The sequence below is a fragment of the Oncorhynchus masou genome, chromosome 12 (genome assembly GCF_036934945.1).
Source record: "Oncorhynchus masou masou isolate Uvic2021 chromosome 12, UVic_Omas_1.1, whole genome shotgun sequence".
NCBI lineage: Eukaryota > Metazoa > Chordata > Actinopteri > Salmoniformes > Salmonidae > Oncorhynchus > Oncorhynchus masou.
Genome location: NC_088223.1, coordinates 34,185,683 through 34,209,119, shown reverse-complemented (window position 1 = coordinate 34,209,119; position 23,437 = coordinate 34,185,683). Strand labels below are relative to the sequence as shown.

Here is a 23,437-nt window from a genome sequence, read left to right as displayed (position 1 = left end):
TGGTTTAGCCGTGAGGTATGCCCTGCGGTACGCAGACAAGTGTCTGCTGTTCTGAATTCCCAAGGCACGCATGGAAGTGACTGTCACTCTTCAGAAATGTCCCAAAAGTCTGTTTGTCTGGCACGCTTGCTCTCGACTCTCCGTCTGGGCCCTAGCTATGGATCCTTTGTCTCACTGGTTGTCTCTCCGTTAGCAGCCAAAGTCACCACTCATTCATACCACATTTCCTGACTCTTTCTTTCATTCACCATTTCTTCTCCCCTTTCTCTCCTGCCCATTTCCCTCTCTCTTCCTGTTACCTTTGAATTCTACCTCGATTCTTATCCTCAAGTAACCTTGTTTGCCACCTTCATTTCATGGCCATTTTAGTTTTTCTGTCTGGCTTGTCAAGCTGTTAAAATCCTCCTGTCTGTCACACAACTGGACAAGTGCCTGCTAACCCTGACCCAATTTTTGCCTCCAGCACTGTTGCTAAGCCCCTCCAGCTGCCTTCACTGCTGGATATGAATATTGGCCGCTAAAACGAAAGCTAAATCCCTGCACATGCAGCTTACTGGTGGCCCGGGGTGTGGCTGCCTGCAGCGTCAAGCATCTGGGGTCATTCAGTCCAGTTCTAGCCTGGTCAAACCAGACTGAATGCTGCACTCTAGAGCTGTGAGAGCTGTAAGAGCTGTGTTCATTCTGGTTTTACCAGGCTACTAATTTCAGCTAGGGTGCATGACGGCGATTGAAGGCTGCTATGCTGAAACCTGTTGGTTTTTGATAGTACAATTTTAAGTTCTCTACCTTTACTATCATTTTCTTCCAAGAGAAAATCTCTCGCAGAATTATTGTAGTCGATAGCTGGGGCCTCTGTCATCTTTGCTTTATAAAAGAGTTAGTCACATTTTCTTAAGGTTACCTATGCGTAGTTGTTCCTGACCACTGAGGTTGATTTTGGGCCCCAGTCACAGATTGTAACCAAAGAAGGTGGCTTGGCAGACTGCAGTTGTGAATCTGAATCAAATCAAATCAAATTTTATTTGTCACATACACATGGTTAGCAGATGTTAATGCTTGTTCTTCTAGTTCCGACAATGCAGTAATAACCAACGAGTAATCTAACCTAACAATTCCACAACTACGACCTTATACGCACAAGTGTAAAGGGATAAAGAATATGTACATAAAGATATATGAATGAGTGATGGTACAGAACGGCATAAGCAAGCTGCAGTAGATGACATCGAGTACAGTATATACATATGAGATGAGTAATGTAGGATATGTAAACATAAAAGTGGCATAGTTTAAAGTGGCTAGTTATACATGTATTACATAAAGATGGCAAGATGCAGTAGATGGTATAGAGTACAGTATATACATATGAGATGAGTAATGTAGGGTATGTAAACATTATATTAAGTGGCAATGTTTAAAGTGGCTAGTGATACAATCAATTTCCATTATTAAAGTGGCTGGAGTTGAGTCAGTATGTTGGCAGCAGCCACTCAATGTTAGTGATGGCTGTTTAACAGTCTGCTGGCCTTGAGATAGAAGCTGTTTTTCAGTCTCTCAGTCCCTGCTTTGATGCACCTGTACTGACCTCACCTACCTTCTGGATGATAGCGGGGTGAACAGGCAGTGGCTCGAGTGGTTGTTGTCCTTGATGATCATTATGGCCTTCCTGTGACATCGGGTGGTGTAGGTGTCCTGAAGGGCAGGTAATTTGCCCCCGGTGATGCATTGTGCAGACCTCACTACCCTCTGGAGAGCCTTACGGTTGTGGGCGGAGCAGTTGCCGTACCAGGCGGTGATACAGCCCGACAGGATGCTCTCCATTGTGCATCTGTATAAGTTTGTTTGCTGCTGCGCCTTCTTCACAACGCTGTCTGTGTGGGTGGACCAATTCAGTTTGTCTGTGATGTGTACGCCGGGGACCTTAACTTTCTACCCTTTCCACTACTGTCCCATTGATGTGGATAGGGGGGTGCTCCCTCTGCTGTTTCCTGAAGTCCACAATCATCTCCTTTTGTTTTGTTGACATTGAGTGTGAGGTTATTTTCCTGACACCACACCCCGAGGGCCCTCACCTCCTCATTGTCGGCCATCTCGTTGTTGTTGGTAATCAAGCCTACCACTGTAGTGTTGTCCGCAAACTTGATGATTGAGTTGGAGGCGTGCAAGGCCATCCAGTCGTGGGTGAACAGGGAGTACAGGAGAGGGCTCAGAACGCACCCTTGTAGAGCCCCAGTGTTGAGGATCAGCGCGGTGGAGATGTTGTTATTTACCCTCACCACCTGGTGGCGGCCCGTCAGGAAGTCCAGTACCCAGTTGCACAGGGCGGGGTCGAGACCCAGGGTCTCGAGCTTGATGACGAGTTTGGAGGGTACTATGTTGTTAAATCCTGAGCTGTAGTCGATGTACAGCATTCTCACATAGGTATTCCTCTTGTCCAGATGGGTTAGGGCAGTGTGCAGTGTGGTTGAGATTGCGTCGTCTGTGGACCTATTTGGGCTGTAAGCAAATTGGAGTGGGTCTAGGGTGTCAGGTAGGGTGGAGATGATATGATCCTTGACTAGTCTCTCAAAGCACTCCATGATGACGGAAGTGAGTGCTACGGGGCGGTAGTCGTTTAGCTCAGTTACCTTAGCTTTCTTGGGAACAGGAACAATGGTGGCCCTCTTGAAGCATGTGGGAACAGCAGACTGGGATAAGGATTGATTGAATATGTCCGTAAACACACCAGCAAGCTGGTCTGCGCATGCTCTGAGGACGCGGCTGGGGATGCCGTCTGGGCCTGCAGCCTTGCGAGGGTTAACACGTTTAAATGTTTTACTCACGTCGGTTGCAGTGAAGGAGAGACCGCAGGTTTTAGTAGCGGGCCGTGTCAGTGGCACTGTATTGTCCTCAAAGCGTGCAAAGAAGTTATTTACTCTGTCTGGGATCAAGACATCCTGGTCCGCAATGGTGCTGGTTCTCTTTTTGTAATCCGTGATTGACTGTAGACCCTGCCACATCTCTTGTGCCTGAGCCGTTGAATTGCGACTCTACTTTGTCTCTATACTGACGCTTAGCTTGTTTGATTGCCTTGCGGAGGGAAAAGCTACACAGTTTGTATTCAGTCATGTATCCAGTCACCTTGCCCTGGTTAAAAGCAGTGGTTCACGCTTTCAGTTTTGCGCGAATGCTGCCATCAATCCACGGTTTCTGGTTTGGGAATGTTTTAATAGTTGCTATGGGTACGACATCGCCTTTCTAATGAACTCGCTCACCTAATCAGTGTATTTGTCAATGTTGTTGTTGGACGCAATGCGGAACATATCCCAATCCACGTGATCGAAGCAGTCTTGAAGAGTGGAATCAGATTGGTCAGACCAGCATTGAATATACTTGAGCGCGGGAGCTTCTTGTTTTAGTTTCTGTCTATAGGCTGGAAGCAACAAAATGGAGTCGTGGTCAGCTATTCTGAAAGGAGGACGGGGGAGGGCCTTATATGCGTCGCGGAAGTTAGAATAACAATGATCCAGGTTAGCCTTGTTAAAATCCCCAGCTACAATGAATGCAGCCTCAGGATATGTGGTTTCCAGTTTACATAGAGTCAAATAAAGTTTGTTCAGGGCCATCGATGTGTCTGCTTGGGGGGGAATATATACGGCTGTGATTATAATCGAAGAGAATTCCTTTGGTAGATAATGCGTCGATATTTGATTGTGAGGAGTTCTAAGTCAGGTGAACAGAAGGACTTGAGTTACTGTATGTTGTTATGATCACACCACGTCTCGTTAATCATAAGGCATACCCCCTGCCCCTCTTCTTACCAGAAAGATGCTTGTTTCTGTCGGCGCGATGCATGAAGAAACCAGCTGGCTGCACCGACTCCGATAGCGTCTCTCGAGTGAGCCATGTTTCCGTGAAGCAAAGAACGTTACAGTCTCTGATGACTCTCTGGAATGCTACCCTTTCTCGAATTTCATCAACCTTGTTGTCAAGAGACTGGACATTGGCGAGTAGTATGCTAGGGAGTGGTGCGCGATGTGCCCGTCTCCGGAGCCTGACCAGAAGACCGCTTCATATGCTCCTTTTACAGTGACGTTGTTTTGGTTCGTCAGCTGGGATCCGATCCATTGTCCTGGGTGGAAGGCAAAACACAAGATCCACTTCGGTAGAGCCATATTCCTGGTTGTAATGATGGTGCGTTGACGCTGCTCTTATATTCAGTAGGTCCTCCCAACTGTATGTAATGAAACCTAAGATTACCTGGGGTACCAATGTAAGAAATAACACGGGAAAAAAACTAAATACTGCATAGTTTCCTAGGAACACGAAGCGAGGCGGCCATCTCTGTCGGCGCCGGAAGTGAAATCATTAGGATGTCGATTGGTGGGTGTGGCTTCTTGTTTCAGTTTCAGGCTTATCCCGCCGCCTTTTACATGACACATGGGTCGTGTTCAGTAGGGAGAAAATGTCCTGAAACATTTTGAAACTGAGAGATGCTGCCAGAACTAGCCCAACATGAACACAGACTTTTGTTTTCCGTGTGTCCTATTGAACACAACTCTGGTGGGAGGAATCTCTTCAGTTGGCAGACATCCCCATGTGACACGCATAAATATGAGCTGCACTTCACTTGAATTTCCAAGTGTGTTGATACCATTGTTAGGAAGACACATCATGTTGAATGAGACATTGACATTCCTCTGTATTCATCAGTATCTGTATTCATTCATAGACCCAAGGAGAGGTCAGTGAGATATAGAGAATGACTCATTCTAGAGGCTGACTTGACTCCATACAGAAGTCAGAATGGCTCTTACCATATAACATGATTGCCTTTACAGTAAACAAGTGAACAGTCACAAACAACTATGTATTCCGTAGCCTACACTGTAATATAGTCCCTTTAAACCTATTAGTGAGCAAATTGGTCCGTTTACACAAAAAAAAACGAATTGAACTTCCATGACAATTCCCATGACGACGGCATGCATAATTCAAGGCTTTTATTTATTTAGTTGTTTATGCATTTGCATCGGTGGCTTTTTGTGAATGCAATATGTGAGTGTTTTTACTGTAAGTGCATGAACATTCTTTATGCTAAGTGTGTATAGTGTAGTTCACCTCCCAGTTTTCCTTGCTGCTGAGTTGTTTTACATAGAACTCACAGGAGAAAAAGAGAAATAATGAGGCTCTTGAGGCCTCATTATAGCTGTGATCAGTGCAGTACAGCAGTGTCTGTCAACCGCACACAAGCACGCAACGCACACACAATCCACACATTCATGATCTCTACAGTCTGGACAATGATTGGCTAAATCAGGTGTGTTATTGCAGGACTGGAGTGATAGCCTGCAGACTCAGTAGTGCTGGAGATCCCTGCTCTATAGTGTGCACTGATGATTTGTATGCAGAACCTTACATACGCCCCGGGTCCCTGTCCGGCCCCTGATGGAGCAAGACCGCATGACGCGTGCTGAATACTACACTCTTCACACCCCTGACCACACACACACACACACACACAGACACGCTTTTTCAGAGGCTTCCATCCCTCACCACATTACCATACATGACAATAACGGGTGTCCATTAACTGGAAAACACTCTCACACTGTATACCAGGCTCCGTGTTTCTTAGTGTGTGTGCCAGTGTGTGAGTAAACACCCCCCAACTCTCCCGATGGCTTCTGGAGTCTGATTATGTGTGGAGACGGTGGAACGCACATCCTCTTCTCATCCGCTCTGGGGTGAACTCGGAATTCCAAACAGCTCCGACCGACCAGCTCGACGGGAGAGGGGCCCCCGCTGTTGCCAGGGCCACCCAAATGAGAGAGAGGGAGAGGACAGTGAAGGAAAGACAGAATATTATTGGGGAAAATGGCTTAATTTGAATAAAATGGTTTAAATTGAAGGAGAGGGCGAAGGAAACCACGTTTTCATGGTAGTCAACATGCATAGTAATGTAGTAAACAAAAATAACATTACAGACATAGTTTAAACATTAGCAACAAGACAGAGAACCCACTGCTTTACTCAAAGATAGACATTGTGCCTCTGTCAATCAGTTCCTGAGAAAATGTGACCAGCATCACCAAACCTTAATCTACCTACACCATCAGTAGATGACTGATAGCACTTAACTGGGCATAAGGGTACCCATATGTGCAGGCTAAATTGCTGTTAAAAGTTTAGGCCAATGATAGTTCTAAGGCAAGCCTGTCAAAAACTATTATAGTTTTTTTTTTTTTTTTTTACTTTTGACATTGCGGTCTTTACTGAAGTTCAGTTATAACAAGGTAGAGCTGTCACAGGTTAGTATTTGGACTCATTACAGCACTAATTACGGTGTGTATGTGTGTGTGTGAGACTACAGGGCTGGCGAAGAGGCCTCAGAGAACGAGTCAGTATTAAAGCGACTATAAGCCTTGTCCAAGCCAGAACGACACAAATTATTGTCGCATTCTAATAGGTAACTTACAAAGTGGGGTTTAGAAAGAAATCAAATCCAATTTTATGAGTCACATGCGCCGATTACAACAGGTGTAGGTAGACCTTACAGTGAAATGCTCACTTACGAGCCCCTAACCAACAATGCAGTTTAAAAAAAAATACAAATAAGAAATAAAAGTAATTAAAGAGCAGCAGTAAAATAACAATAGTGAGATTATATAGTTAGTTGAGGTAATATGTACATGTAGGTAGAGTTACTAAAGTGACTATTCATAGATAATAACAGCAGAGAGTAGCAGTGGTTTAATAAGGGGGGGGCATTGAAAATAGTCTGGGTGGCAATTTGATTAGATGTTCAGGAGTCTTATGGCTTGGGGGTAGAAACTGTTTAAAAGCCTCTTGGACCTAGACTTGGCGCTCCGGTACCGCTCGCAGTCCAAATTGAGGTCAGTGGTGTTGTGTGTTTTCCAAAATGCGCCGTGTAAACATGGTGTAAAACATATTATAAGTCGTTGCAGTAGGATTACAGCAACTTCAACTTCCTCATCTGACAAGGCCCCAAGAAACATGAGCAGGGACAAACTGAAATCCTTTGATCCTACCACATTTATCAATTTCATCCGTTTAAGGTTTATTTGTGTTTTGAACCTCTTTTTCCTGCTTTTTAGCACATCTTTTTGACAGCCTTTCATGTTCTCACTTTAGGCAGAGAGTGATGCTTTTTGATGGTATCCTACCTTGTGTGTCATATCTCACGTGTTCTTCATTTGTTTGTTTTAGGCAGTTTTTAAAAAGTTCAGTTCTTCCTGTTTAATAAGGCTTTCAACCCATCAGTGTTGAAGAAATGGGGTTTATAACGATGGAAAGGAAAGGATAAGATCAAATGAAAAACCTTTCTCTGTTCTGTCCCTCTTTCTCTTCCGCTACCCTTCTCAGACGTGTCCCCGGTGCTGGCGGGCTTCCTGGGCGCCGGGGTCCTGGTGGTCTCAGTCACGGTGGCTGTCTTCCTTTGGACCTGCTGCCAGCGTCGCTACCGACAGATGACGGGCAGCTACAAGCTCCAATCAGGACCCTGCGACCAGGCCGTGGATCCGCCCTACAAGTTCATCCACATGCTCAAGGGAATCAGCATCTACCCGGAGACACTTAGTAACAAGAAGATAGTCCGTGTGGGTCGACGCCCGGGCTCCTCGCGAAATGGCAGCGGATCCGGCGTCGAGTGGGGTCGTAATGGTGAGCGAGGAAGAGGGGGAGGAGGAAGGGTGATGCTAGTGGACGTCGACCCAGAAACGGGCCTGCTCAACAGCTCCACCAACCTGCAGATGAGCCACCTACTGCCCCCTGCTGGACAGCCTAGGTTAGAGAAGGCGCTGCCCATCCGCTCCGACTACTGCTGCCTGGAGAGCAGCTCCAGGGGTAACAGCAGAAGCAGTAGCTGTGACGCCAGCAAGACAGCCTCGCCCTTTACCCCGTGTCAGGGGGAGGGCAACACCATGCCGCCCGCTGCCCTAGGTACCCTCAACCTGGTCGTGGACTACAACTTCCCCAAGAAGGCGCTGGTGGTGACCATTGTTGGCGCCCATGGTCTGCCCACCGTGGACGAGCAGGCGGGTAGCTCCGACCCCTACGTGAAGATGACCATACTTCCAGAAAAGAAGCACCGGGTCAAGGTGAGTCTGGTTCCTCTGGAGGTTTCTTCCTACCTACAGGGTTGTTCCTTTCCACTGTTTTCTTTGATTTGCTTTGTTGAGGGATTAGGTATTCAGGGTTGCAGTCCCGATTAGGCTAATACTGTTATTATTGAATTATTTGAATGATCATTATTACAGATTTAGATCAAAATAAGATGACGCCATATGTTTTTATTATTGCAAACATGAGGCAAGAAAAGTTTGAAGAGCCCTGCATTATCCCTGTTATTTGATATTGTAAAAGAAAGTGTTAGTGTCACTGTAACTGTTTAAGTGCTACTGTCACAATAGCAACCAGACTGAAATAAAAGTGATTGCTCTGCAGACCCGCGTTCTGAGGAAGACTCTGGAGCCAGTATTTGACGAGACGTTTACGTTCTACGGCGTGGCCTACAGTGCACTGCCTGACCTCACGCTGCACTTCCTGGTGCTTAGCTTTGACCGCTTTGCCCGTGATGATGTCATCGGGGAGGCGGCGGTACCCCTGGCAGGGGTGGACCCCAGCACGGGACGAGTCCACATCACCCAACAGATCAGCAAGAGACACATCCAGGTGAGGGATGGGGAGGAGGGGGTGGATGGAGGGATGGAAGAGAGAAGGCATTACCTTGATTTATTACCTTTATTTTGGTAGGTTATTAACAACACATTCCTTCTCTTTTACAGTAATGGCCTGACAATAGACCCATCCTAGTTAGAGAAGGGAATGAGGAATTGAGAAAAGGAGGGAGAGAGAGAGGGGAAACTGGGTGATGGAGGAGGATTTTTATTTATTATTAAAAATAAATTTCAGAGGAATAAAGGTGAGGGATGGAGGATAGATGATGAAATATACTCTAGAATGAAGGACAGATGAAGGAAGGGAGGGAGGGAAGGGGTGTGGTAAAAGATGGAAATTCATAGAGAGATGAGTAGACAGAATTTGAGGATAGAGGGAGGAGTTGGAAAGATGAGGATGGAGAAGGGGGAATGGGAGGAAGGAGAGAGAGGAGGTTAGGATGGATAGGATGATCAGTTACTGGGCTTTTATGGCCAGCAACACTAGAGATGAAAGGGGAGGGATAAGGAGAGCGAGGGGAGAGAGAGAAAGAAAGATGGAGAGAGAGAAGAGACTGACTAATCATAGCTGGCTTCTAGCACAGGGTTAGCAGGAGGGTGACACATTTGCTAAATAAATGTCTACAGATTGAAATATGAAATGGTGTAAATAATATAATAACCAATCCTGGCTTGTTTGCTTTTTGGCTATTGCATATGTATTATTGCAAACAACCAATCTTTCTCTCATTTAATCATTATCACACATGCATGCACTCCCAAACACTCCACACACACACGTGCAGCTGAAACATATCTGGGAGGCTGGTCTCTTTGTGTGTGTGTATTGATTGGAGGCCCATTAGGCCCATAAAAGTGGAGAGAGACTGGTGTTATTTCTGACTGTAGGAAGACATCCATCATGGTCAGCACCGGAAACAAAAGCCTCTTCCCCACATCATTAAACATGATCCATATAAGGCAGAGGGAGGGAGAGTAGAAAGACAGAGGAAGCGGGGGGCAGACAGACAGAGGAAGGGAGGGATGGTATAGAAAGAGAGAGATAGAGGGGGGGGGGGCTACTCCAATTGACAAGAAAGGGCCCCATCCATTTCTTATACCTTTATTTTACTAGGCAAGTCAGTTAAGAACAAATTCTTATTTTCAATGATGGCCTAGGAACAGTGGGTTAACTGCCTGTTCAGGGGCAGAACTACAGATTTGTACCTTGTCAGTTCTGGGATTCGAACTTGCAACCTTTCGGTTACTAGTCCAACGCTCTAACCACTAGGCTACCCTGCCGCTCCGTAACACACACGCAGAGAGGAGGGAGAGACAGAGAGAAATAAGCCTGCACTATATGAGAAAGACCTCCGCCCAACACAATCGCACTGATAAAATGATAAATATAAAGAAACCTGCACTGAATGCATACTGCACACAGCCAGACTCACACACAGAGAGAGACCCGGCACAAAGTCTGCACTGATTAGACCATATGGCTGTTAGGACAGACCGTAAATAAGCTACACACCAGTACATTCCCACAGAGACATTAAAACATATTCATATCATCTCTAGAACTCATGCAGTACACACAGCTACTCTTCGAAGACAGCAGACACGCACATGCACTCACACAGTCATGCACACACGCGTGTAAACACATTACAGGCATAAGTATCATTCCCAGTGCCACTGTAAGCCTGTCAAGCGAGACAGTGCAGATGTATACTCACATGCTTAATATCTTCCTCCATTATTTGTACTATTTTCTACATTGTACAACAATAGTGAAGCAATCAAAACTATGAAATAACACATAGAAAATCATGTAGAAACCAAAAAAAGCGTTAAACAAAATATATTTTATATTTGAGATTCTTCAAAGTAGCCACCCTTTGCCTTGATGACAGCTTTGCACACTCTTGGCATTCTTTCAACCATCAACCAGCTTAATGAGGTTTTCACCTGGAATGCATTTCAATTAACAGGTGTGCCTTGTTAAGAGTTTATTTGTGGAATTTCTTTCCTTAATGCGTTTGAGTCAGTTAGATGTGTTGTGACAAGATTGAGGTGGTATACAGCAGATAGCCCTATTTAGTAAAATACCAAGTCCATATTATGGCAAGAACAGCTCAAATAAGCATTACTTTAAGACATGAAGGTCAGTCAATCCAGAAAATGGCACAAACTTGGAACGTTTCTTCAAGTGCAGCCGCAAAAACCATCAAGCATTATGATGAAACTGGCTCTCATGAGGACCGCCACAGGAAAGGAAGACCCAGAGTTACCTCTGCTGCAGAGGATAAGTTCATTCGAGTTACCAGCCTCAGTTATTCGGCCCAAATAAATGGTTCAGAGTTCAAGTAACAGACACATCTCAACATCAATTGTTCAGAGGAGACTGCGTGAATCAGGCCTTCATGGTCGAATTTCTGCAAAGAAACCACTACTAAAGGACACAAATAAGAAGAAGAGACTTGCTTGGGCTAAGAAACACAAGCAATGGACATTAGAATGGTGGAAATCTGTCCTTTGGTCTAATGAGTCCAAATTTGATATTTTTGGCTCCAACCGCCGTGTTTTTGTGAGACGCAGAGTATGTGATTTGATTTGATTTTATTAGGATCTCTTTTAGTCCCCATTTGGACTAATATTCCAAGAGTCCTTAACAGTAAAATACAATTTATAATACAAACACACTTTCACATATAACACACTATTACAAAAATACATAATACACTAGCATAATGACCCAATAAATACTCAATCAAAAAATTTTTTTTATTCTTCATCTACTATAGTCCCACAACATTTCTATATACTATATTTAAATTGTTTTAAAATAACGTTTAAACTTATATATTGAAAGGTTTCCAGTTTGCTCAGTTAATTTATTCCATTTCTTTATTGCTCTAAATCGAAATGTTCTTTTGCCCATTTCTTTTTTCTGTCTGGATAACGCATAGATGGTGGACAATCTATTCCTAGTATTTAGGCAATGACTGTCTCTTACCAACTGAATACCATTGTGAATAGAACTTGGCCGTTTTAAATGATGTATATTATAAAATAAAATAAGCATGTTTTTTTCAATTATCTTGTCGATTGATGACCAACCAAGAACACTGCGCATGACTGCAACAGAAGAACCATATCTCTGCCTTAAAACAAGCTGGTTGAGAGAATGCCAAGAGTGTGCAAAGCTGCCATCAAGGCAAAGGGTGTCTATTTTAAATCATGTCAAATATAAAACACTTTTTTTGGTTACTGCATGATTCCATGTTTTATTTCATAGTTTTGATGTCTTCACTATTATTCTACAATGTAGAAAATAGTAAAAATAAATAAACCCTTGAATGAGTAGGTGTGTCCAAGATTTTGACTGGTACTGTACACATTTCATCTCCATGTAGTCACACTATTTCACACCCCTCTCCCTCATATGGAGGTTTATAAGTGCATACTTCCACCAGCTCCTCTCCCTTTCTCCCTCTATTTCCATTTTCCCCATCTCATCTTCCTTTCTCTTCCTCTTTGTTCTCTACCCCCTCATCTCTCGCTCTCCTCCTTATCTCTTATCTAAATTGAATTCCCTCCTATTTTAGTGCAACCTTAAGGGGTTTAGAGACAGGATGGAATCGATCTTCCAGAGAGAGGGAGAGAAGGAACCAGACATAAATAGGAGAGGGAGAGAGATTAGTTTGAGTAAATGAAAAAGAGCAGACATAGGTATCTGCTGATGGAGTGAAAGAGGAGAAAGAGAGCAATAGCACTGACTAGATGAAGAAGACAAAAGGGAGTACAGGAGATTGATGGATGATCCGGTAGTAGGGGATGACGGGGGGTGGACGGAGAGAAAGCAAGATGGCACTGTGCGGGGAAAAAGGGTTGTGGCCAGAGGTCCAGAGGAGACGTCCATTAAACTTTTATCTGTGTGGGAACTTAAGTGGAGGGGGAAAGCTTAAATGACTGAATTGGGGGGGCAGTAAAGACGTCACACTCATTACGACAGAAGTAGCTCACACACTTAGCGGTGGTTCATAAAAGCTAGTATCCGTTTAGAACATATAATGTATATTTTGAGCATGGCCATTGTGATTCTCCATCATTCTACAGTAGCGCTTAAACGCTTCAAAGCTCCCATTCAGCACAAGCCGTCCAAAATGACACATTGGTTTATATGGCAGCATTAGCTCCTTAGCGCTGTTATGACTGTGGTTTGCAGCAAGAACCATCCATGAAAGAAAAAAAAAACTGCACCATTTACTTGTACTTTAGATTAAAATGTCAGGGAACTAAGCAACGCCAAACATGATGGGTGATTTCTGCATCTCGCAATGCAGTGAATCTTTGGCATGTTAATTTATGTACTCAAAAAGGTCATTTTAAGTATGAAATGCATAATTTACTTTAGAATATAGTCAAAAAGGAAAAAAATATTAAAATGTTAGGGAACTGAGCTATTGTACACTACAAATGGTTGTGTACAGACCAGTAGTTTCAGACAATTTTTATGTATTTTCTTTGTAGAGCAGAGCTCCCCTGCCACTGTGGTGATTCTAAATTAAGTGTGGCATTTAGTCTTGCTCACTAATGAAAAAGCTACCGATACACGGTATTGGAGACAATTAGGAGGCTATCTATTTCCGTCATACTTTGTATGCAGATGGTAACAGATTTACACGCACACACATTACACACAGACACTCGTCTCGGCCTCGGTAATTCTCTATTTCTCCTTTCTAAGTTCAAGCTCAGCCTTGGGCTAACCTCCCGCAGCGCGTTGCCATGGTGACACCTAGACGTAGTATAGGAATTCACGCTCTTTGAAAGAGAGCGAGACATATGCAAGCAGTTAAAAAGAGTGGCACGGAGAGAAACTAAGAGATGAACAGAAAGATGGGGATAGCCACAGGTCTATATACAGTACCAGTCAAAAGTTTGGACACACCTACTCATTCAAGGGTTTTTCTTTATTTCTACTGTTTTCTACATTGTAGAATAATAGTGAAGACATCGAAACTATGAAAGAACACAAATGGAATCATGTAGTAACCAAAAAGTGTCGATTGGGTTGAGGTCGGGTGATTGTGGAGGCCAGGTCATCTGATGCAGCACTCCATCACTCTCCTTCATGGACAAAAACCCTTACACACCCTGGATGTGTGTTGTGTCATTGTCCTTTTGAAAAACAAATGATTGTCCCACTAAGAGCAAACCAGATGTGGTGTATCGCTGCAGAATGCTGTGGTAGCGATGCTGGTTAAGTGTGTATGAATTCTAAATAAATCACGACAGTGTCACCATCAAAGCACCGTCACATCTCCTCCTCTGTGCTCCACGGTGTGAACCACACATGTGGAGATCATCCGTTCAACTACTCTGCGTCTCACAAAGACATGGCGGTTGGAACCATAAATCTCAAATTTTACTCATCAGACCAAAGGACAGATTTCCACTGGTCTAATGTCCATTGCTCGTGTTTCTTGGCCCAAGCATGTCTCTTCTTCTTACTGGTGTCCTTTGGTAGTGGGTTTTTTTCAGCAGCAATTTGACCATGAAGGCCTGATTCACAGTCTCCTCTGAACAGTTGATGTTGAGATGTGTCTGTTACTTGAGCTCTGAACCATTTATTTGAGCTGCATTCTGAGGTGCTGTTATTCTAATGGAATGATCCTCTGCAGCAGAGGTAACTCTGGGTCTTCCTTTCCTGTGGCGGTCCTCATGAGAGCCAGTTTCAGCACAGTGCTTGATGGTTTTTTACTACTGCACTTTAAACTTTCAAAGTTCTTGAAATTTCCCGCATTGACTGACCTTCATGTCTTAAAGCAATGATGGACTATCGTTTGTCTTTGCTTATTTGAGCTGTTCTTGCTGTATTATGAACTTGGTCTTTTACCAAATAGGGCTATCTTCTGTATACCATCCCTACCTTTTCACAACACAACTGATTGGCTCAAACACACATCAACCACAAACTAGAATGTTCCAAACACACCAAGACAGTAGTGAAGAGGGCACGACAAAGCCTTTTCCCCCTGAAGAAACTAAAAAGATTTGGCATGTGTCCTGAGATCCTCAAAAGCTTCTACAGCTGCAACATCGAGAGCATCCTGATTGGTTGCATCACTGCCTGGTACGGCAATTGCTCGGCCTCTGACCGCAAGCCACTACAGAGGGTAGTGCGTACGGGCCAATACATCACTGGGGCTAAGCTGCCTGCCATCCAGGACCTCTACACCAGGCTGTGTCAGAGGAAGGCCCTAAAAATTGTCAAAGACCCCAGCCACCACAGTCATAGACTGTTCTCTCTACTACCGCATGGCAAGATTCAATAAGTATTTAATCCTTTTGTTATGGCAAATCTATATAGGTTCAGGAGTAAAAATGTGCTTAACAAGTCACATAATTAGTTGCATGGACTCACTCTGTGTGCAATAATGGTGTTCATACTTTTTAAATGACTAACCCATCTGTGTACCCCACACATACAATTATCTGTAAGGTCAGTTAGTTTAATGGCTGTGATAGGAGATAACTGAAGATTGATCAACAACATTGAAGTTACTCCACAATACTAACATACAGTTGAAGTTGGAAGTTTACATAGACCTTAGCCAAATACATTTAAACTCAGTTTTTCACAATTCCTGACATTTAGTAAAAATTCTTAGGTCAGTTAGGATCACCACTTTATTTTAAGAATGTGAAAAGTTAGAATAATAGTAGAGTGATTTATTTCAGCTTTTATTTCTTTCATCATTCATTCCCAGTGGGTCAGAAGTTTACATACACTCAATTAGTATTTGTAGCATTGCCTTTAAATTGTTTAACTTGGGTCAAACGTTTTGGGTAGCCTTCCACATGCTTCCCACAATAAATTGGGTGAATTTTGGCCCATTCATCCTGACAGAGCTGGTGTAACTGAGTCAGGTTTGTAGGCCTCCTTGCTCGCACACGCTTTTTCAGTTCTGCCCACAAGTTTTCTATGGGATTGAGGTCAGGGCTTTGTGAAGGCCACTCGAATACCTTGACTTTGTTGTCCTTAAGCGATTTTACCACAACTTTGGAGGTATGCTTGGGGTTATTGTCCATTTGGAAGACCCATTTGCGACCAAGCTTTAACTTCCTGACTGTCTTGGGATGTTGCTTCAATGTATCCACATAATTTTCCTACCTCATAATGCCATCTATTTTGTGAAGTGCACTACACCCTCCTGCAGCAAAGCACCCCCACAACATGATGCTGCCACCCCTGTGCTTCACGGTTGGGATGGTGTTCCATCGGCTTGCAACCATCCCCCTTTTTCCTCTAAACATAACTATGGTCATTATGGCCAAACAGTTCTGTTTTTCTTTCATCAGACCAGAGGACATTTCTCCAAAAAGTGTGATCTTTGTCCCCATGTGCAGTTGTAGTCTGGCTTTTTTTAATGGCGGTTTTGGAGCAGTGGCTTCTTCACGGCTGAGCGGCCTTTCAGGTTATGTCGATATAGGACTCATTTTACAGTGGATGTAGATACTTTTGCACCTGTTTCCTTCAGCATCTTCACATGGTCCTTTGCTGTTGTTCTGGATTGATTGCACTTTTCGCACCAAAGTATGTTCACCTCTAGGAGACAGAACGCGTCTCCTTCCTGAGCAGTATGATGGCTACGTGGTCCCATGGTGTTTTATACTTGCGTACTATTGTTTGTACAGATGAACGTGGTACCTTCAGGGGTTTGGAAATTGCTCCCAAGGGTGAGCCAGACTTGTGAAGGTCTCCAATTCTTCCAATTTTTCTGAGGTCGGATGATTTCTTTTGATTTTCCCATGATGTCAAGCAAAGAGGCACTGAGTTTGACGGTAGGCCTTGAAATGCATCCAGAAGTACACCTCCAATTGACTCAAATGATGTCAATTAGCCTATCATAAGCTTCTAAATCCATGACATCATTTTCTGGAATTTTCCAAGCTGTTTAAAGACACAGTCAACTTAGTGTATGTAAACTTCTGACCCACTGGAATTGTGATTAATTGAAATAATCTGTCTGTAAACAATTGTTGGATAAATGACTTGTGTCATGCACAAAGTAGATGTCCTAACCAACTTGCCAAAACTATAGTTTGTTAACAAGAAATTTGTGGAGTGGTTGAAAAACGAGTTTTAATGACTCCAACCTAAGTGTATGTAAACTTCTGACTTCAACTGTAAATGACTGTGAAAAGAAGGAAGCCTCTACAGAATAAAAATATTCCAAAACGTGCATCCTGTTTGCAATAAGGCACTCAAGTAATATTTTCAAGCATGTTGGTGGCTGCATCATGTTATGTGTATGCTTGTCATCGTCAAGGACTAGGGAGTTTTTTATTGTAAAAATAAACAGAATAGAGCTAAGCACAGGCAAAATCATAGAGGAATACTTGGTTCAGTCTGCTTTCCAACAGATACTGGGAGACAAAATCACCTTTCAGCAGTACAATTACCTAAAACACAAAGTGGATTTGCTTACCAAGATGTCATTGAATGTTCCTGAGAGTTCTTAAGTTTTGACTTAAATTGGCTTAAATCTATGGCAAGACTTGAAAATGGCTGTCTAGCAATAATCAAGAACCAACATGACAGAGCTTCAAGATTTTTTTTTTAAGAATGGGCAAATTTTGTACAATCCAAGTGTGCAAAGCTCTTCGAGATTTACCAAGAAAGACTCACAGCTGATTCAATGGTGATTCTAACATGTATTGACTCAGGGGATTAAATACTTATCTAATCGATAGTGTTTTATTTTCCATTATTTGTCCCCCAAAAACTCACATTTTTCTTCCACTTTTACATTAAGAGTATTTTGTGTAAATAGTTCATATGAAAATCCATTCTAATTCCACTTTGTAACACAGCAAAATGTGGAAAAGGTCAAGGGGTGTGAATACTTTCTGATGGCACTGTATGTGTCTAACTGTGTTCTCCCCGCTGTGTGTGTGTGCATCTACATTCTAACCCTGTGCTCCTTCTGCAGTGTGTGAGCCGTGGGGAGCTACTGGTGTCTCTTTCCTACCAGCCTGTCACTCACAGGCTCAATGTGGTGGTGCTGAAGGCCAAACACCTGCCCAAGATGGACATCACTGGCCTATCAGGCAGTAAGTACTACGCACACACACACAAACAAACACACACACACACACACACACACACATCTCACCCACTTTCCCCTCTATCCATCCCTCACAGACCCCTATGTGAAGGTGAACGTGTTCTACGGCTGCAAGCGCATTGCCAAGAAGAAGACGCACGTGAAGAAGTGCACCCTCAACCCCGTTTTTAACGAGTCATTCATCTACGACGTCCCCACCGAGCTGCTGGCCGACATCTCCGTGGAGTTCCTGGTGGTCGACTTCGACCGTACCACCAAGAATGAAGTGGTGGGCCGCCTGGTGCTAGGCGGCCAGAGCCTCATGCACACTGGGGTCACCCACTGGAGAGAGGTCTGCGACAACCCCCGCCGGCAGATTGCCAAGTGGCACAACCTGGGCGAGTATTAGGATGGCTCAGAAAAATACCTGAAAATTTTCCAAAATCGTGCAATTTCTCGGAGTGGATATTCTGTCGAAAAACCACCACCCCCACTACTATTTCAAACCTATTCTCTTAGAAAATTAAATAATGAAATAAAACCCTTCCTGCCTGAAGTAAAGACACCCAACCAGACCACCGGAACCCCACCCAGCATGGACATGTATGGTTGGACCTGTCACTTCTATGAAAAATTCCTGCAACCATTGAGACAACCACGGGGGTTGAGAGAAATCTGACCAGACTTTCAGGAATCACTGACCACAAAAGACTTGATTGAAGATTTCAAAACCAAAATCTGAATTTTGTATATATATATTATATATAAGTATATACATTTGTGTGTGTGTATATATATATATATTACACACACAAATGTATATACATATACAAATATAAATATATATACACACACACACATTTGAATGTATACACAAATATATAGCCTTCACATTCAATACTGTTAGTGAGATCCATGTGGTCCTACCGGTTGGGTGGGTGTGTGAAGGGGCTGTGGTTCCTCCAATCAGAGTTCACAACAGAGAGTGCATCACAACCCTGCCCCCGCCACCCATAGGTATAAACATTCCTTTACTTGCATGCTTGAACAAGTTCAAAATAAAACACACCTGGGAAGGAAGAATACAGTAGGTAATACTCTCAATCTTAACCAGGGCTGCATTTCAAACTCATAAAAGACACTCTCCTCCACTTACCTTCACTTTTGCCCTTGGGGGAACCCCCGTGGCCATCTTTGTCATTGGTTCAAATGATTAGCCAATGAAGTGAAGTTGGCAACGTAAGCCCCTCAGCCCTCGTTTTTGATTGAGTTTGCGAGTGTACAATTATGTTCACTCTGGGCCTGAAACGCCCCATAATTCAGTTCACGACAATTGTACATCCGCTAAGAACAGTCAGACAAAACTTAAAACCAACATTAATATGGAGACGTCAACATACAAGTGTAAGTAAAAAGAATGTACATAAGTTAGAAATTGTGCTACTAATGCACATGACGGCTCAAACAGGTATCATAAAAGTAATGATGTTTTTGTTTGGTTAGCTTTTTGGAAACGTTAACTTGCGCACTTAACGTTCTCTGACATCACACTTTTACATTGTCATTTTCCCTTTACCTGATATAAATAACTTAGTAGAGGATGGCTAACATTCGATGTCTGCTGATGCGTTGTCTTAATTGACTGTAAGCACATATAAGGCACACACAACCTTTCCATGATGACTGAAAACACAACCGATGGGTGAACGAGTGACACATTTCCTGGGAAAGAAAGGTCCATTTCAAATGAATTACTTCTTCCCTTGTCCTGCAAGTGTCAACTCGTCAGACGTCATGATACGTCATCGGAAGCGTCCACTTAATTTGAGGGGAGAGGGTGTGTCTTTTGTGTGTGTTTGAGTGTGTTTGAAATGCAGCCCTGGTGTACCAATTCCCTTTAAATCAGGAAGTTTCCCCGGGTACTGCACAGGATTGGGGGGGTTTATGTTAGAGGATGTGCTTAATTTATATTGCAATGGGGCAGTTTTTTAAGGTAGGGAAATGTTTTTTTAACAGGAGTGGTAATATTAGAGGCATGGTTAAATTATGGGGCAGTATGGGGTACTATATTTAAGTAATAACGCACAAGGGGGTGTGGTATATGGCCAATATACCACGGCTAAGGGCTGTGGTATATTGGCCGCGATGCGTAGTGCCTAAAAACAGCCCGTAGCCGTGGTATATTGGCCATATACCACAAACCCCAGAGGTGCCTAATTGCTATTATAAACTGGTTACCAACGTAATTAGAGCAGTAAAAATAAAGGTTTTGTCATACCCGTGCAATACAGTCTGACATACGGCTGTCAGCCAATCAGCATTCAGGGCTCAACTCACCCAGTTTATAATACAGTATTTACCAGGAATAATACAGTTGTTGCTAAGTGTTTAAGTTATATTCAGGTAAGGCTATGGGGCTGTCTTGATGATATTTATCACTACTTATGTTTCTTTTTTTCTATGTGGATCATATGTTTCATCAGTAAGCTCACATGCAGCAACAATATCCATGAAAGTCAATAGTCAAACTGCATGTGTCTGAGCTTTTGCATGCACAGTGTAACATGGGCTTGAGTTCAAGCCAGCTCTCTTAGAAACAGGTACAACATGGAGACATTCATTTTGTGGGGCAGATTCATACCAACACTGGCATAACAATCAGACATGATTAACTTTCAGTTCACGTACATGTTGGAAAACCTGTGTTCAGTATATTACAATGTGTCTATGATAAGTGCATTGTGGAGCTAATCAAAACAGTTTCATCTAAATTGAGGGGATGGAATAGAACTCTCTCAGTGATATCCCTTCACTGAACCCTCCCTCAGTAGCAGACAAGGTTAGTGGATTGGGTCTGTCCCATTACAGTAAATGGATGATTTCTGGTTTTACTTTGTGACTGCTGTTGCTCTCACTATCATTCGATTAGTGCATTTATTTTTTAGACCTGATGCGATTGGTTGAGGCGAGGCTGTAGCCATGTAGCATGGGTATCTATAATTCACTGGACCTTAATGTACCGAAACCCGTTGTTTATAGTACATCTGTTGTCATAGTGACCAAAGGACCATTAGTGTATCTGTAACTTTGTGTCTGTATCACCAATTTTACCAGTATAACCAATTTTATCAGAGTGAGCTTTGTAGTTTATATGCTGTTCCACAGGGGCCACTTGACCCTGTATACACTTGCCTGGCAGTGCATTACTCCTGTTAATTTATGTGAATAAATCATTAATTCAAATTATTAGAATTTATAGCCATGCTACTGGTAACAGCTCAGTATATCCTCGTTTGAACTCTGCATCTTAAGAATTGTACATTATTTTTTTTCAATATATTTTGTGTGTGGTGAATATGTGTGAGAATTTCAAATGTTAGTCTCCTGCAATGTCACAACCACTGAACTCATCAAAGATGTCTGTGCCGTCAGCTCTCGTTCTGGTTGCCTTTCTTCTCCCCGAGATCTCTCTCTCTCTCTCTGTTTATCACCGCTGTTGCTCTGCGGCACTGTCCCCATTGTCATTATTATTTATTTATTTTACTCTGATAGTCAATAGCAATCAAAGGAAGTCAAGCTGTCACCGCACGCTATGTCTCTTTGCTGTGTGTGTACACTGCTAACCTCTTAACTTGAATGCTGCATGTCCCTACACTCCCACACAGGTAAACATTGTACACAATCCGCTTCACTGGCCACTGAGGTGCTCAAACTGCATCCCTACAAACTGGCTTTAATGCGAGTTTGATCTAACTTGAGCTAGCAAACACATCAACATTAGTGTTTGTTATAACATTAGTTGCGTGGCGTAGTCACTAAGTAAGCTTCTTTTCCTAATGCTTGGCGTACCACAGCAACAGCCATAGCACTTATGGCACTGGAAGTGGTTTTAAGTGGGCAGTTGTGTCCTTTCCTACAAAAGTAATCACATCCCATAAGGAACTGAGTAGGCAGTACTCACATCTAGGCTGCACACTGAACATTTTGGATGTCTGATCACACTTTGAAAAGCCCAAAGCAACCTTTGTTTTTATCACTGGTTGATTTGACCAAACTTTCTTTGCTACGGAACTAGATTTGTTTTTTGCTCTCTTTTGCTACTTTTTGAAGAAGAAAAAAAATCGATTTGTACATATTGTAACATAGGAGGCTAATATCTTGTTTTTGCTATTGTAATGGATTTCTTCTGTGGGCGAAGGAGAGGACCAAAGCGCAGCGTGGTTAGTGTTCATCATGTTTAATAAAGACGATAAATGTGAACGCTACAAAATACAAAACAACAAATGTGAAAAAGACGAAACAGTTCTGTCTAGTGCAGACACACGAAACAGGCTACCTAAATATGGTTCCCAATCAGAAACAATGACTAACCCCTACCTCTGATTGAGAACCATATCAGGCCAAACATAGAAACGGGAAAACTAGACACACAACATAGAATGCTCACGTCCTGACCAACACTAAAACAAAGTAAACACAAAAGAACTATGGTCAGAACGTAACAGCTATCAAATTGCCATATGAATTGGTCTTAGTTAGCCCCCTCACACACATTTATTTTAGTAAAAAGGTACACTTTCCCAGTTCAGTTCTTGACATCCTGCACAGTTCATGTCCTTAGTCCTATAGTTTCCCCTCTCACAGCCGTGAGAAATTCATATACTGAACAGAAACAGAAACGCAACATGTATCAAAGATTTCTGAGTTACAGTTCATATGAGGAAATCAGTTAATTGAAATAAATGAATTTAGCCCTAATCTATGGATTTCAAACAACTTGGAATACAGATGCATCTGTTGGTCACAGAGACCTTAAAAATAGTAGGCCTCACTTGGGCCTCAGGAACTCATCACTGTATTTTTGTGGGATTCAAATTGCCATCGATAAAATGCAATTGTGTTCGTTGTCCGTAGTTTATGCCTGCCCATACCATAACCCCACCACCACCATGGGGCACTCTATTCACAACGTTGACATCAGCAAACCGCTTGCCCACACGCGCCATATATGTGGTCTGGCGTTGTGAGGCCAGTTGGACATACTGCCAAGTTCTCTAAAACGATGCTTATGGTAGAGAAATAAACATTCCATTCTCTGGCAACAGCCCTGGTGGACATTAATGCAGTCAGCATGCCAATTGCACGCTCCCTCTAAACTGTGGGATTGTGTTGTGTGACAGAACTGCACATTTTAGAGTGGCCTTTTTATTGTTCCCATCATAAGGTGCACCTGTGTAATGATCAGTCTGTTTAATCAGCTTCTTGATATGCCACACATGTCAGGTGGATGGATTATCTTGGCAAAGGAGAATGCTGACTAACAGGGATGTAAACAAATGTGTGCACAAAATTGGAGAAGAATAAGCGTTTTGTGCGTATGGAACATTTCTGGGATCTTTTATTTCAGCTCATTAAACATGGGACCAACACTTTACATGTGTTTTTATATTTTTGTTCAGTATAGATACATGCACAGTATCTTCAGTTTCCATCAAAACGAATATATCAAGGCAACTTGTTGAAACAAAATGCAATTTTCATTAAGAATCACTGTGTCCCAGGAGCCATTTCAGTCTTTTCGTTTCATAATGTTTGGTTGATAATAATCACAACAGCCGCACAGGTTTTGATGAAGAGAGATTATTTTCCAACTGTAGTTTT

At 42.9% G+C, this 23,437-nt stretch overlaps 1 protein-coding gene across 1 annotated transcript in view; it reads left to right on the top strand.

The window, feature by feature from the left end:
* LOC135549897 (synaptotagmin-11-like) overlaps nucleotides 1-18,569 on the top strand; it is a 28,086-nt gene extending 9,517 nt beyond the window's left edge. Inside the window, exons 2-5 of the mRNA XM_064980273.1 lie at nucleotides 7,366-8,099; nucleotides 8,446-8,673; nucleotides 17,663-17,783; nucleotides 17,875-18,569. Coding sequence (XP_064836345.1) covers nucleotides 7,366-8,099; nucleotides 8,446-8,673; nucleotides 17,663-17,783; nucleotides 17,875-18,185 — 1,394 coding nt within the window. The 3' untranslated portion in view covers nucleotides 18,186-18,569. The remainder of the gene's footprint in view (nucleotides 1-7,365; nucleotides 8,100-8,445; nucleotides 8,674-17,662; nucleotides 17,784-17,874) is intronic.
* Nucleotides 18,570-23,437: the final 4,868 nt, after the last annotated feature.